Below are 12848 nucleotides of genomic sequence, written 5' to 3'. Positions count from 1 at the left end.
AAAAAAATATATATATATATATATATATATATATATATCTTATATACATGCGTACATGCATACGTACATACATACATAGAACAGGTGTGCCCTTGCATGTGAAGTAATTATTCAGTTGATTTGTAGGTTTCATAATTCATGTCGTAATGTTCTACTTTTATCTTCTTTATGGTATAAATAATTCAAAAAAATTATTATTGCTTTACCAATTGATCTCTTATAAAACAGATCTGTGTCGTCATCACAAACATGGCCATCGTGATGGAGGACTTGAAGGATTATCATAACATATTAGGGTACAATTTCCTCGACTCTGAAACGAGAGAAAAGCACAGCACGGAAATTGAAGCGATGGTGAGCATATCAACTCTCAACGTCCAGAACATCATGCAAAATTTCACATGGAAGATTGTGAACGCGGTGAGTAATTTGATTGTGCAAGCATTCTACCCGTTCATCCTAATCCAATAATTATTTTTTTAAAATGTAGATTACGTTATTGCACCAGGATTTGAAATATAATCGTGTTATATAATTTTTCAGAATTACTATAATTTTTCAAAGTGTTCATTTAAATCGTTGAAATGCAACTTCTCTCCTAACTGAATTCGTTTGTTTTTATACTTGATTTGTACAGTGGCCTGATACGGAAAGTGCGTGGTAACATTGTTGTATTTCATAGCGACACTTGCTCCAGAATTTTCACTGCATATGTTTGTGATATATCTCTCCACCACAAAATATATTTCGCTATTCCCCTCCCTCTACCACGGCACAGCCTACACTTTGTTATTGTTTTCTTACATGACACTCGTTTAGCTATTTCTTTTGTAATAAAAAAGCATCTTTAATTTCGTCTCTCCAAGAACATTCAACACCATATCACTCCGCCATAATGTACATTTTATTATTCCAGTCCATCGTCTCCTTTGGAGTATCTCTGCACCTCAGAGTATACATTGTTATTCATCGTCATCACAGCATTCATATTGCTACAACATTACATTTGGTATTTCTCCCGACCATAACATATATTTGGCTTTCGTCCCCATGCTATATTTTTAGTTATGCCCTGTACCATGTCATAAGATTTATTGCCTCACTTCAATTTGGTTTTATTTATTTATTCATCTACCTTAAAGTCGACAATCATTTGTTTTGCTCTTTGTCTCCCCCATGCCATGCATTTTGTTGAATGTATCTATAGCTTTCATGATATATCTTTGTTAATTTTATCTATGTAAAAAAAAAAAATTTTTTTCTTTCTCCATGAAGGCAGAGGTTTTTTTTTTATATCTCCAAGCCAGTGTAGATTCTGCATCTTTCATCTTCACTTCCATGAAGGTTTCCGTTTCTCCACACAATATCACACCCTTAATTTTTTCCCTCTTGGAACACGCGACATTTTATCTGACCAGATATTGTTAGTACCATTTCTTCTTACCATCTTTCCTCTCAACTTTCCAATGTAGGCATTATCATTTCCTTTAACTTCAACAGACACTGTATTATTTCACATGTCCAGCCTTTATTTCAACCATCACCCTAGAAGGGCCTTTTCCTTTCGCTTTAATATAAGCTTCCCCATTGAATCTTTAATAGTATATTCCTCATACTAATTCATTTATTTCATTCCTTGTTCTGTTTAGAGAGAAGAATTTTTAGAGAAGACCCTCATGAAACTCTGCCAAGAAGATGAGAGTCTAGCCTTTCTGACAGAGGTTCTGTACCCAACGATTGACATTCTTCGAAAATTCCTTGATATATCCAACACCAAATTTCTTTTGGAGAGTCTTTGGGTCAAGATTCTTACCATCATGAGAGGAATTGTCGACAAAGAAGGCACTGTCAGTATTATCACTCATTATTATTTTTGTTTTGTAAATAAGTATGAGTAACTGAAATCTTTAGCTTACTGCTTCTGTCTTTGTTAAATATCAAGCGCTTACCTATTTATCCTAATCATCATACATATTTTTTTGTATCGCAGGAAGCTTAAAAATAGAATAGAACACAAAACAAAATAGGACTAACAATATTCTTTTTGTTTTTATTTCTTTTTCGTCCAGATGGAACCAGAATTTTATGGAAGTCTGCTCAGGACACTGAAAAAGATCTTCGTAGATTTGACTCCTGATTCGGATGAAGCTTTGGATGCGCAGTCAGCCGACACTCAAGGTAAGAGAGATATAAAGATAATAATTTTGATTTTTATCTCATTCGAAATAAAAGGAAATTTGTAGTTTTCATTGATTGCAAGTGTGCAACAATTTTTCGTAGTTAGTAGAGTTCATTCGCACATCAGTGGTATGAGTTAGGTTTTATTAGATTACCAATGAAATATCTATTAATTAAACATTTTCCTTTACGCATTTTCAAAGAAACTAATCACGGTACAGTAGTCATAATATTTTTCCGTCACATCCACAAATCATGTTTCAATCGACATTTATGAGAACAATAATGTATAACTTACTCTAACCTTTTAGAATATAGGAATCTGGTGGAAGACCTGACGCTCATGGAGAAGAACTCTCTGTCACTGGTAAACTTGTATTATAAACTGCAATTCGAGGAGGAAACCAGTCGAGCTGATTCTGCTACAGCTTCCCTGGTTATAAGGGTAAGATTGAACTGCATCTCTCGTATTCCTTTTTCATTAAAACATGAACTAATACTTCATACTCCCCGTAGGGTTATAGTGCCGTCAGTGCACCTCATGCGGTGCACTGTAGGCATTACTTAAGGTTCTTTGCAGCGTCCCTTCGACCCTGAGCTGCAGTCCCTTTCATTCCTTTTACTGTACCTCCGTTCATATTCTTTCTTCCAGCTTACTTTCCATCCTCTCCTAAAAATTGTTTCACGGTGCACCTGCGAGGTTTTCCTGCTGTTACACCTTTCAAACCTTTTTACTGTAGGTTTCCCTTTCAGGGCTGAATGACCTCATAGGTCCCTTCGCTTGGCCTTTGGCCTAAATTCTATATATATTCCATTCCATTCCAATACTTCATACTTATATTCGTGAGAATTACGGTCATGACTAACAATCATATGTGACTGTTTCAAGTCATCAGCAACTTTACAAATCTGTGACTTTTCCCCTCATAATATGTTCCTTTAATTTTAATGGTCATCTGTGGTTTTATTCCTCCTGATGTTCATTGCTGCGATATTCCTTGTTTTTCCACCTCCATTCTTTGTAATAATTATTTTCATGAGTCATGTTTACTTTTAGTAGCTTACTATAAGACCCTACTTTGTCCTTTAGACAGGTTCCTTTCAATGGTCAATTAGAGTTTATAGCTTTCTTGAATAACAGTTTCCTCGAGGTCATGACTTTTTTTAATAGACATGTCTCACTCATGTTTTTTTTTCTCAGCTTCTTATAATTCCAGAAATAATTTTCAAATTATTTTTGAGCTCAAGTCCCACTTTAGTTTAAATAATAATATGCGGCTGTCTTCGATTGTAATTGCTTTTAACCTTAATGATTACCTATCGCTTTTCTGATCTGTTGTAGTTACAAAGAATCTATTGAACGGCATCTCCCATTCCTATACAAAAAAAAGTTAAGTATATCTTAGTTTAACCAGACCACTGAGCTGATTAACAACTCTCCTAGGGCTGGCCCGAAGGATTAGATTTATTTTACGTGGCTAAAAACCAACTGGTTACCAAGCAACGGGACCTACAGCTTATTGTGGAATCCGAACCACATTATGACGAAAATGAATTTCTATCACGAGAAATAAACTCCTCTAATTCTTCATTGGTCGGTCGGATAGTTGGACGCTGGGCCATTCCGAGATCTCTACCCACCTCTCAATGAACATTCCACACCACTATAACGACATGCTATGAAGGAATGCAGACTATCATATGTGACATGAGAACTTCTTAATAAATGGAAGGCACGAAAATCGCAAAATATCTTCAACTCTACTACTGAACATCATATGTGACATGTCGTCGTGAAAATATAGCAGCACATATAGTGGTTGTAATGGGTACAGGTAGCTACGAGAGTCCATATTCGATATACTGATGTTAAACTCCAAGATGCCCTTGAAAATAGCTAATTTTACGAAAGCCATTAACACAATCTCCCCAAAATATGAAAGGAATATTTGAAGAAAATAATCTAGTGCAGTACATTAAAAATCACAGCTGTTACTTAGAGACTCAAAACAACGGTTTCACTGTTATTACGACAGGGTCAATTACCACGAAACATGCCTTTGCCCAGCCTCATTCAAAATTAATTTCTTGAACTCCTATAACAGTGATGTTATTTCCCTACATAGTAAGTAAGGCACTTTAATATTACAGTAATTTGATAACACTAATGAATTGGTAATTTACTCACACTATTAGTGCTCGTACGTGAGTTTTGATAATCATCAAAATCAGAAACCACCGAATCTTCCACCCATTTAACCTGCTGTACACCCAGCCATTAGAATCTCATCACCTAATGGATATCCAATACAAATTTCAAACCTAAGTACTGAATACAGTTCCAAGAATGTGGAAACGTTCTTCAGGAACTTCATAAGTTACGCCATCTAGATATGCCCGACAGCAAAATCCAGAGGAACTTTTAGATGAAACTTTTCCTTTTAGGAAATTAAATAATAAATAAATGGCATTTCTTGTCAAATCTGTTCATATTCTAGAATTATCGTTATCCCTTTCCTTCAAGATAAGATTCAAAGAGATTACATAAGGAATGCCATCAAGGTATGCACCATAGGAAAACCCAAAGGAGTTTGTTGATGAAATTCTATCTGTCGTTTGGAAAATTTCAAACTGCATACTTTTATATAACTAAATAATTAGTCAAATACGTTTGTTTTTAAAACTACTTATATTCTCGAATCCTTATAAGTATTTAATTTTTTCCCACATTAGTTTCAGAGATGGTATAAGCCTGCATAAAGACAAATTTATCCATGCCATAACACAGTATTCTTCTGGCTCCCACAGACTTGGTTTCAAGAGACCAACAAGCTTAGTGTTCTCGTCCTTATGGCTAAGGACATCGTAGTACCTCCAGAGGAGTCTCATAAAGCACCTCTCGAATATTATATAAAAGTTGAGGTTCTTTCCACTGAGAACCAGTATACGACCGGAGAAGACTCCTGTGTTGAAAGAGGATCCTGCTACTTTTGATAAACTGTTTGAAATGTAAGTAAAGTTCCTTGCGTATGTAAAATATGATTTGTCTTGTGTCAGATAAGATTATCATATAAAAGGCTGTGCATTTATTGAAAGTATTTACCTGCACGACTGATGAAAAGAAGTTCCTCCTCTTATCAACACAGTATTTATTTACTAATTCAGTCCTTCATCATCATTATTTCATTGCAAACTTGTTAGACTGGCCAACGAAAGCCCCCGAGTACAAGGGTAGTGTTAATTTAATAAAAAAAAATTCTCCTGTTTAAAATTAAAAGGATTAATTCGGTTATTTTTAATAATTATTCATTTCAGTGACTTAGGCGAAAACTGCGATAATGAACATGAAGGAACCCTAATTCTGACTCTGAAGGATCGCAACCTGACCCGCCCGGACACTTTCCTTGGGGAATCTGTCATTCCCTTCTCCAGCATTCCCATTGGGGAATCCTATGCTCGCAACAGGTACCTGAAGATGTTCCTCCCAAGCGTCAGCGAAGGTAACTATGGATCTGTTTCGTTTCTTTGCACAGAAAGAGCTGGAATCTAATTCACTCTTAAACAGCAAAATACCATTGATTTAGATCTTACTGATCAAGAGATGTCAAGTTGTTTTGAAAGTTACGTTCCATAATCTAGCTACAGTGAGATTTGGAATGATGTATTGTTAATATCCAGTGAATATGCTCAAAGAATGATTGATACAGAAGGGTTTCCATCGTTTTTTTTTTCAGAACGACAGAAGATTTTGCAAGTCTTAGATAGAAGAGATACGGATAAGACAGCAAACACTTTCCTGAAGAAGCTAAGGAAGCGTCATCCAGACGCTTCGGATCTCATAAAAAGTTTGAAAAATTTGTTTTAAGGAAAGTCCAGCATGAACACTATTAATAATCAGCAATTAGTTTATTTTGCAATGCTGCTGATAGAAGTTTAGCCCAATTAGGAAGCCTATAAGTAAATCATTTACTAGTTAAATTTTATTAAATCGAACACACGATGCAATGCTGCCGTGTTTTCGAGTTCCTAATTAAAACTCTTATCTTACTGCAAGGAACAAGGCGATAGTTACTTCGTGAATTACTGCCTTCGCCAGCTCTCAAGATCTCCGTAGGGTTATAAAGGGTAACTAGCTCTGGTGGGCGTGGTCTTTATGCTAGCATCAAACAAAAAACAAAGAAAAGAAAACCTTTATTGTGAGATGATTGACAGATGTTCCGGATATTCTAAACCTGCATGTTCCTTCTTCTGTGATAGAATGCTTTTAGCATCATGTAAATAATAATATTTATAAAGGTGTCAGGATGTTTACTCAACCTTTACTCTGCATAAGCTAGTCTGATTTGCTTTTTTGTAACAAATGTAAAATTAAAGTACAAATATAGATTTAGGAATGAAAGGCTATTTTATTTCACCGAATGGTTTCCAAAATGAATTTCGCATGTAGAACATTATACGTAATCGAGAAAGGATTGCTCGGACATTTTTTATTAAAACGCCCTAGGTTATCATATATGTATATATATACTGTATATATAGATAGATATACTACATACATACATACACACACATATATATGTATGTATATACATACATCTATCTACCTATCTACCTATATATATATATATATATATATATATATATATATATATATATATATATATATATATATATATATATATATATATATATATATATATATATATATACTGTATATATAGATAGATATACTACATACATACATACACACACATATATATGTATGTATATATACATATATCTATCTACCTATCTATCTATCTATCTATCTATATATATATATATATATATATATATATATATATATATATATATATATATATATATATATATATATGAAGATAAAATGGCCCATAAAACACTATTTGCACATTTGCAACCATATATTTCAAGCACTTCCTTCTGTGCACCGAACAGGGACACAGAAGGAAGTGCTCGAAATATATGGTTGCAACGTTCAAATAGTGTTTTATGGACCTTTTACCTTCTTTTCTAGCATTTGCTAAAGGGGCTGCAAATTATAAGCTAAAAGGGATAAACAGGGGTAGTTTAAGGTAGCTAGAGAGATACCTTGAGTAATTAACTGTTCGTTTGTCTACAATTTACAGACGAAATTCAACAGCAAAAGCATACAGGGCATCTCTCGATAAATGATAATATCAGTGAATGGATGAATTACTCTACTGTGGGGGAATCTTGTCCCCAGGTAAAGTAAGAATAAGTTGAATACTGGGAATTAGTTTCAGGAACGGGTTCTTCTGGGTTGATTCCATGCAACTTGTGTCAGGAAAAAAACTTGCAATAATCACAATGCACGGGTCATCGACTCCTCATGAAACTTGGCTACGCTTTAGCAAAAACAAGAGTGGATCTTCCTTTCCTTCATTAGATGTGGGCAGGCAGACTCAATGGTTGTTAACTTCATGTCATCAATAGAGAGAAATCGGGTTCGCCCTTTTGAGGAGCCCTGGGAAGGGTTTTGGAAGAGCTCTTCCTCCTCCGACTGCCAGATTGCTACTACTTTCTTGTCTTCGGTACAACACTGTCCTTTTGGGCCCCAGTATGCCTTGGGGCTATGCCTCGACTTGTACAGTCTGGAACAGAAAAGAAGTCGCCGGCAGAAGGAAGAAGAAAAACAAGAAATGCTAAAAGGCATGAGCAGGTGTTCTCCCCTAGGACAGATTAACGATAGGGAGAAGAGTGGACCCTCAACCCCTGAAAGCTCCCTTGACTACTCAAAATTGTTTGTTTGTTCCAAAATGAGAATATTTCAGTTTCTTAACGGGCATAAGGCTCTATATTCATTACAATATATATATATATATATATATATATTATATATATATATATATATATATATATATATATATATATATATATTTAAGGGACATATATATTCAATTCATAACTGCCATACTATAAGATGTGATGAAAGAGAGATAGCTGTAAGATGGTACTAGGTCAAGCTATCAGTTGCAAAATCATTGCATTCAGCAAATAGTTTGGTTATTTCAGCTGTTTGGCGTGATGAACACACAATATTGGCTCTGGTATGTGAAACAGATGACCGAGTTGGTATGTGAGTACATAAGTTTGTACGTTAGAAAATATAGATTTTGTGTCTAATTCTGCCCAAAAATAAGTCTGATCGTTCATTAGCGAAGCTAGAGCGAGATCGTCAAGACGTGGTTTTGAGTGTTCCAATCTCTAAGAACTGGCAGAATAAGGTAAAGTTCAGACTCTTCTTTTTTCTGTGTGAACTGTGGACTTGTGAATTTTTACCATGTTTCAAGACATTTATGAACTTGTGTGGAAAGTTGAACATGACTATTCATGCCGCTTTAATATTCTATTTTATTGTGTTTTGCTTACCATTATTAACCAGGCATTTTAGACTTTCATTATTATGTTTTGCACTTGTATATTTTTGGGAGATTACTATTGTGCTTAATTCTTTCGACAGATGTCTGTGGTCACATGGTGATGACATTGTGGTGATATCTGTGGAATTGGTGTGATTATAGAGAGGACAATGCAAAACCTTTGCAATGTCGGTATTTCTCATGTGGTTGACTTAAGACGAGACTTATAATGTCTAAGATGGAGTATGTGAGAGTTTTGAGTTTTAAAGGCTTTTAGCCATAGTAAGATTTTTAGTCAGAGTTAGATTATTTTGACTTGATCATTCATTTATGATGCATTTTAATCTTTTCTTTGTTCATTCATTACTTGTTGGATTGGTTTGAATAATAAATCTATTTTTGTAGGAAAGATTGCGTTTTCTTAAATGATCCATTCCTTTGGAGGATGATATTAGAGAGAGAGAGAGGGAGAATACCCGAGACGAATGCTAATGCGAGAGAGAGAGAAATTTGCTGAGAGAGAAAAAAAGGCATGTAGGGTCTGAAGGGGGGAATCTGTGGGGAGTGTTAGGAGGGGGTAAGGGTCGAAATACCATGCTGTTCCTGAAGATAGATCGCAAAAGGACACGTTACGTAACACTTCAACGAAGTGTTTAATCTGTAGGGGTATAACATATATATATATATATATATATATATATATATATATATATATATATATATATATATATATATATATATAGATATATATATGTATATATGTATGTGTGTGTTTTGTATGATTGTATCAGGATATCAGTGAGTCAAGGAGACGACAGCAATTAAAAAGGATAAAATAAAACATACTTCAGACCACTAGCATGCCGAGGGAACCAATGGTAAAACAAAAACTGTGATAAACTTAAACAATGAGACAACCAAGTCAGAATGAAATTTGAGTCAAACCGAAGCAGGCGATGAGCACTTAGTTGGAGACTGACCTGTGATTCAAGAGTTCCTTAGACGGATTAACACCCTTCGGACAAGGTTGAAGTTCAATTTTCATTAACCGGAGTACCATAAAGCTGGCTTTCGCAAAGTGATTACCGGTAAGTAGACTTAATGAGTGGTCTTTGAGTAGCTTTTAGAAGCACCGACTGCGTAATATAGTCAAGGGTATTAAATATGTGAGCAAAAAATTATCAGTCTGAGCAGTTCAATTCTTTATGATGTCTATTTTAGAGCGAAAGAAACGAGAGTAAAATTTATCTTCTTTATCACTAGCAGGGCAATGTCTATTTTTGTGAGCACGCCGGTGAAACGAGGAGAATATGAATTACCGGCGATTCAAAGTGCACATTCCAGCACAAATGATGAGTATCCAATGTAGTCAGTGGGCTTTAATTTATGTAAAAAAGATATACCACATTATTAGATGGCAATTATTGGATCTATCGATTGATATTAATTAATGAAGAATACATATTCATAAATAGTGAACTGTATCGACAGGCGGGTGTCAAATTATTTCGGGCAATTAATGTCATATGACATTAATTAATTATTACAGCAAAGCAACGCACTCAAAGAGTGGGGGATCAATGGTTCAAGACATATGAATGACAATGAAGGATGGCAGCGCAAGGGCACGAGAGAGAGAGAGAGAGAGAGAGAGAGAGAGAGAGAGAGAGAGAGAGAGAGAGAGAGAGAGAGAAAATAGTTTCGCCCCGTTTGGCGGATGTTTAACTCGTCGAATCCCTTCCAATTTCATGGTAGACACTTGGGCCTGGTGTCGTTTCTTCTTTTTTCCATTGTCTCGTTCCTTTAACTGCAACTTACAACGGTTAACTAACAGTTGGGTACCTAATTCACTGCTTAGGTCAACAAAAAGAGATGAAAAATTGAATAGAGAGAGAGAGAGAGAGAGAGAGAGAGAGAGAGAGAGAGAGAGAGAGAGAGAGAGAGAATTATGCGAATATTCTATTTTCGCAATGCGATGGTTTCATGCAAGGTATGAATTACAATGACAAAGGTCGATCAATGAAGATTACAAATAATTAGGACATAATCACCAATACTAACGCGATGAAAAACAACTTAAAAAAATAAATAAATAACACAAATCAAACAGGACCTATTTACAACGAGACGACATAAATAAATCTCAAGTTACAGACGTTTAGGAAACTATACAACAATATATTGGTTCTCTAGCACAGAAGAATAATATTTCTTCTCTCACTGAGTGAAAAATGGTACCTGGCGTTCTTTAAACTAGTTGAATAAGTGAGTAACATATCGGACACTTGTAAGCTGTAATGGATTGGTCAAAGAGCAGTTTTTGCAATTATACTTGCGAATGTATTGCCAATCTGTTTACACAGCTACAGGAACAATAATTACATGGCTTCATCGTTCTTATGGAGAATATTGTTCAGAGCAGTGAATAAGGCTCTGAAAAGTTTAAAGTAATTAAAGTAATATTTGCAATATTTTCTAAAAGTGTGTAGATACAGCAGTGTTCAGGAGACAAGCAATTCGTCTTCATTATGCTGTCCATTATAATGTTCAGTGAGTACCTCACAAAGTTGGTATAATGTGAGAAATTTTAAAATGTTATAGAAAAAAATACCTCATCACATCTGCTAAAAAAAAAAAAAATCACTCATCAGTAAGAACTCAAGAAACATTACGTTAATGGAAACCAGTGGACTAATGTTACTCAGCATGCACACTTTTATCATATATAATAGCATGCACTTTAACTTAGATTTTCGGAAGGAAGGAGATCGTATCCCCTCCCTTCAGGGGAAATTCTGGTAAGATTTTTGTCTTGACTACGCTTGTGATGTATATTTTTTCATTCTATATTGCTTGGTGTTTTATTTGAAGGTATTTTATGGTTATTGCAGTCTTACACACACACACACACACACACACACACACACACACACACATATATATATATATATATATATATATATATATATATATATATATATATATATATATATATATATATATATATATATATATATATATATATATATATTACTTTTCTAAACTCAGAATCTCGTTTAACGTCCGTTGTAAAATATTGATTATTCGTGCTCTAGCCTCAAGTTTTCCGCTTTAATCAAGTTTTCTCTCAGTATGGATCCCTCTTGGGTGGTGCATGCTAGGGACATTATGCACAATTCCTGATGTGTTTTTCCCATAAGGAAGTATATATACAAACTGTTTTCAAAATCATGGCGAGTAAATGGTTTTATTGAAATATTCTGTTGTAGATATAAAAGTTTTAATTTAATGGCAACAGAAAAGTAATAATTTTAATATTTCTATTCGTTCTGTGCCATACTAGACTTACGATTCATCACATTTTTCTTACTATTCAGCCACCCAGGTTCTTTGCAGATGAATACCTAAATATAATTTCAGTATAATAGGAACATTACATCCATTATTGCAGAGAAAAAGCGACTATGTAATTGCTTAGTAAAGTGAAGGGGGTAATAATATACTACCCAGAAACAATTAGCTTTTAACTTTAAAATTTAATTCGCTCGCATGTGCTTCGCATTCTAGTAGTGGAAAGATTGCAACGGACTTTTTGTATTAAGGATGATCACAATAGCAGCTGACACAACCTACAAAAGCTGGGTAAATAAAATCCACTCTGATGGGAGAGGGTCGTCCTTGTTTTTTTCGTTGTTTTTTTCAACTTACAGTAAAATGCATTCTGACTACACCCAAAAATTTTATGTTTAGTCAAAGATGACCTCTTTGATACAAGTATAAATATACACTCTAATTTTAAATTAGGTATAAAAATCAAGTTTCTTAGGAAATATTTGCCAATGATATTCATTTTAGGATAATTAGAATAATGCATCATACGATAGATGACAGACACTCAATATCAATTATTAGAAATGCGAAAGAAAGCCCATGCCGTGACGCCAAAATACCAGGAACACGAAGAAAAGCGAAGGCGGAACCGAGACAATGGTGATAAATCTCCTTCTCCGCGCGATTTCCATCTCTGCTTTCAGATTCATCGTTCTTACAACCCCGTCAGGATCCGCGTCACATATAAGTGAGATTTACATATCCACCTTCATTTCCCTTGTCCAAGTTCAACTTGCGCGACGCTCCAAGGAAAACTCTTGTGAGTAATGTCATTTCAGCTTCGTTTGTTACGTGACACTCCGGTTTACAAGATTCCCATGTTTTCCTTTGTCCTTTGTCTCATCCTGAGAGAGAGAGAGAGAGAGAGAGAGAGAGAGA

The 12848-nt window shown here is 34.9% G+C and overlaps 1 protein-coding gene across 2 annotated transcripts in view; it reads left to right on the top strand.

Moving 5' to 3' along the window:
* The window catches only part of LOC136842519 (protein unc-13 homolog 4B-like), a 43485-nt gene extending 36908 nt beyond the window's left edge, over window positions 1-6577 (top strand). For both annotated transcript variants that reach the window (XM_067109924.1, XM_067109923.1), the window contains exons 16-22: window positions 229-420; window positions 1650-1847; window positions 2070-2178; window positions 2490-2623; window positions 4987-5187; window positions 5494-5678; window positions 5913-6577. In XM_067109924.1, coding sequence (XP_066966025.1) covers window positions 229-420; window positions 1650-1847; window positions 2070-2178; window positions 2490-2623; window positions 4987-5172 — 819 coding nt within the window. In that variant the 3' untranslated portion in view covers window positions 5173-5187; window positions 5494-5678; window positions 5913-6577. The remainder of the gene's footprint in view (window positions 1-228; window positions 421-1649; window positions 1848-2069; window positions 2179-2489; window positions 2624-4986; window positions 5188-5493; window positions 5679-5912) is intronic.
* Window positions 6578-12848: the final 6271 nt, after the last annotated feature.

This window comes from Macrobrachium rosenbergii, chromosome 10, assembly GCF_040412425.1.
Source record: "Macrobrachium rosenbergii isolate ZJJX-2024 chromosome 10, ASM4041242v1, whole genome shotgun sequence".
Taxonomy (NCBI): domain Eukaryota; kingdom Metazoa; phylum Arthropoda; class Malacostraca; order Decapoda; family Palaemonidae; genus Macrobrachium; species Macrobrachium rosenbergii.
The sequence above is the reverse complement of the archived record's forward strand: the minus strand, read 5'-3'. Positions and strand labels throughout refer to the sequence as shown.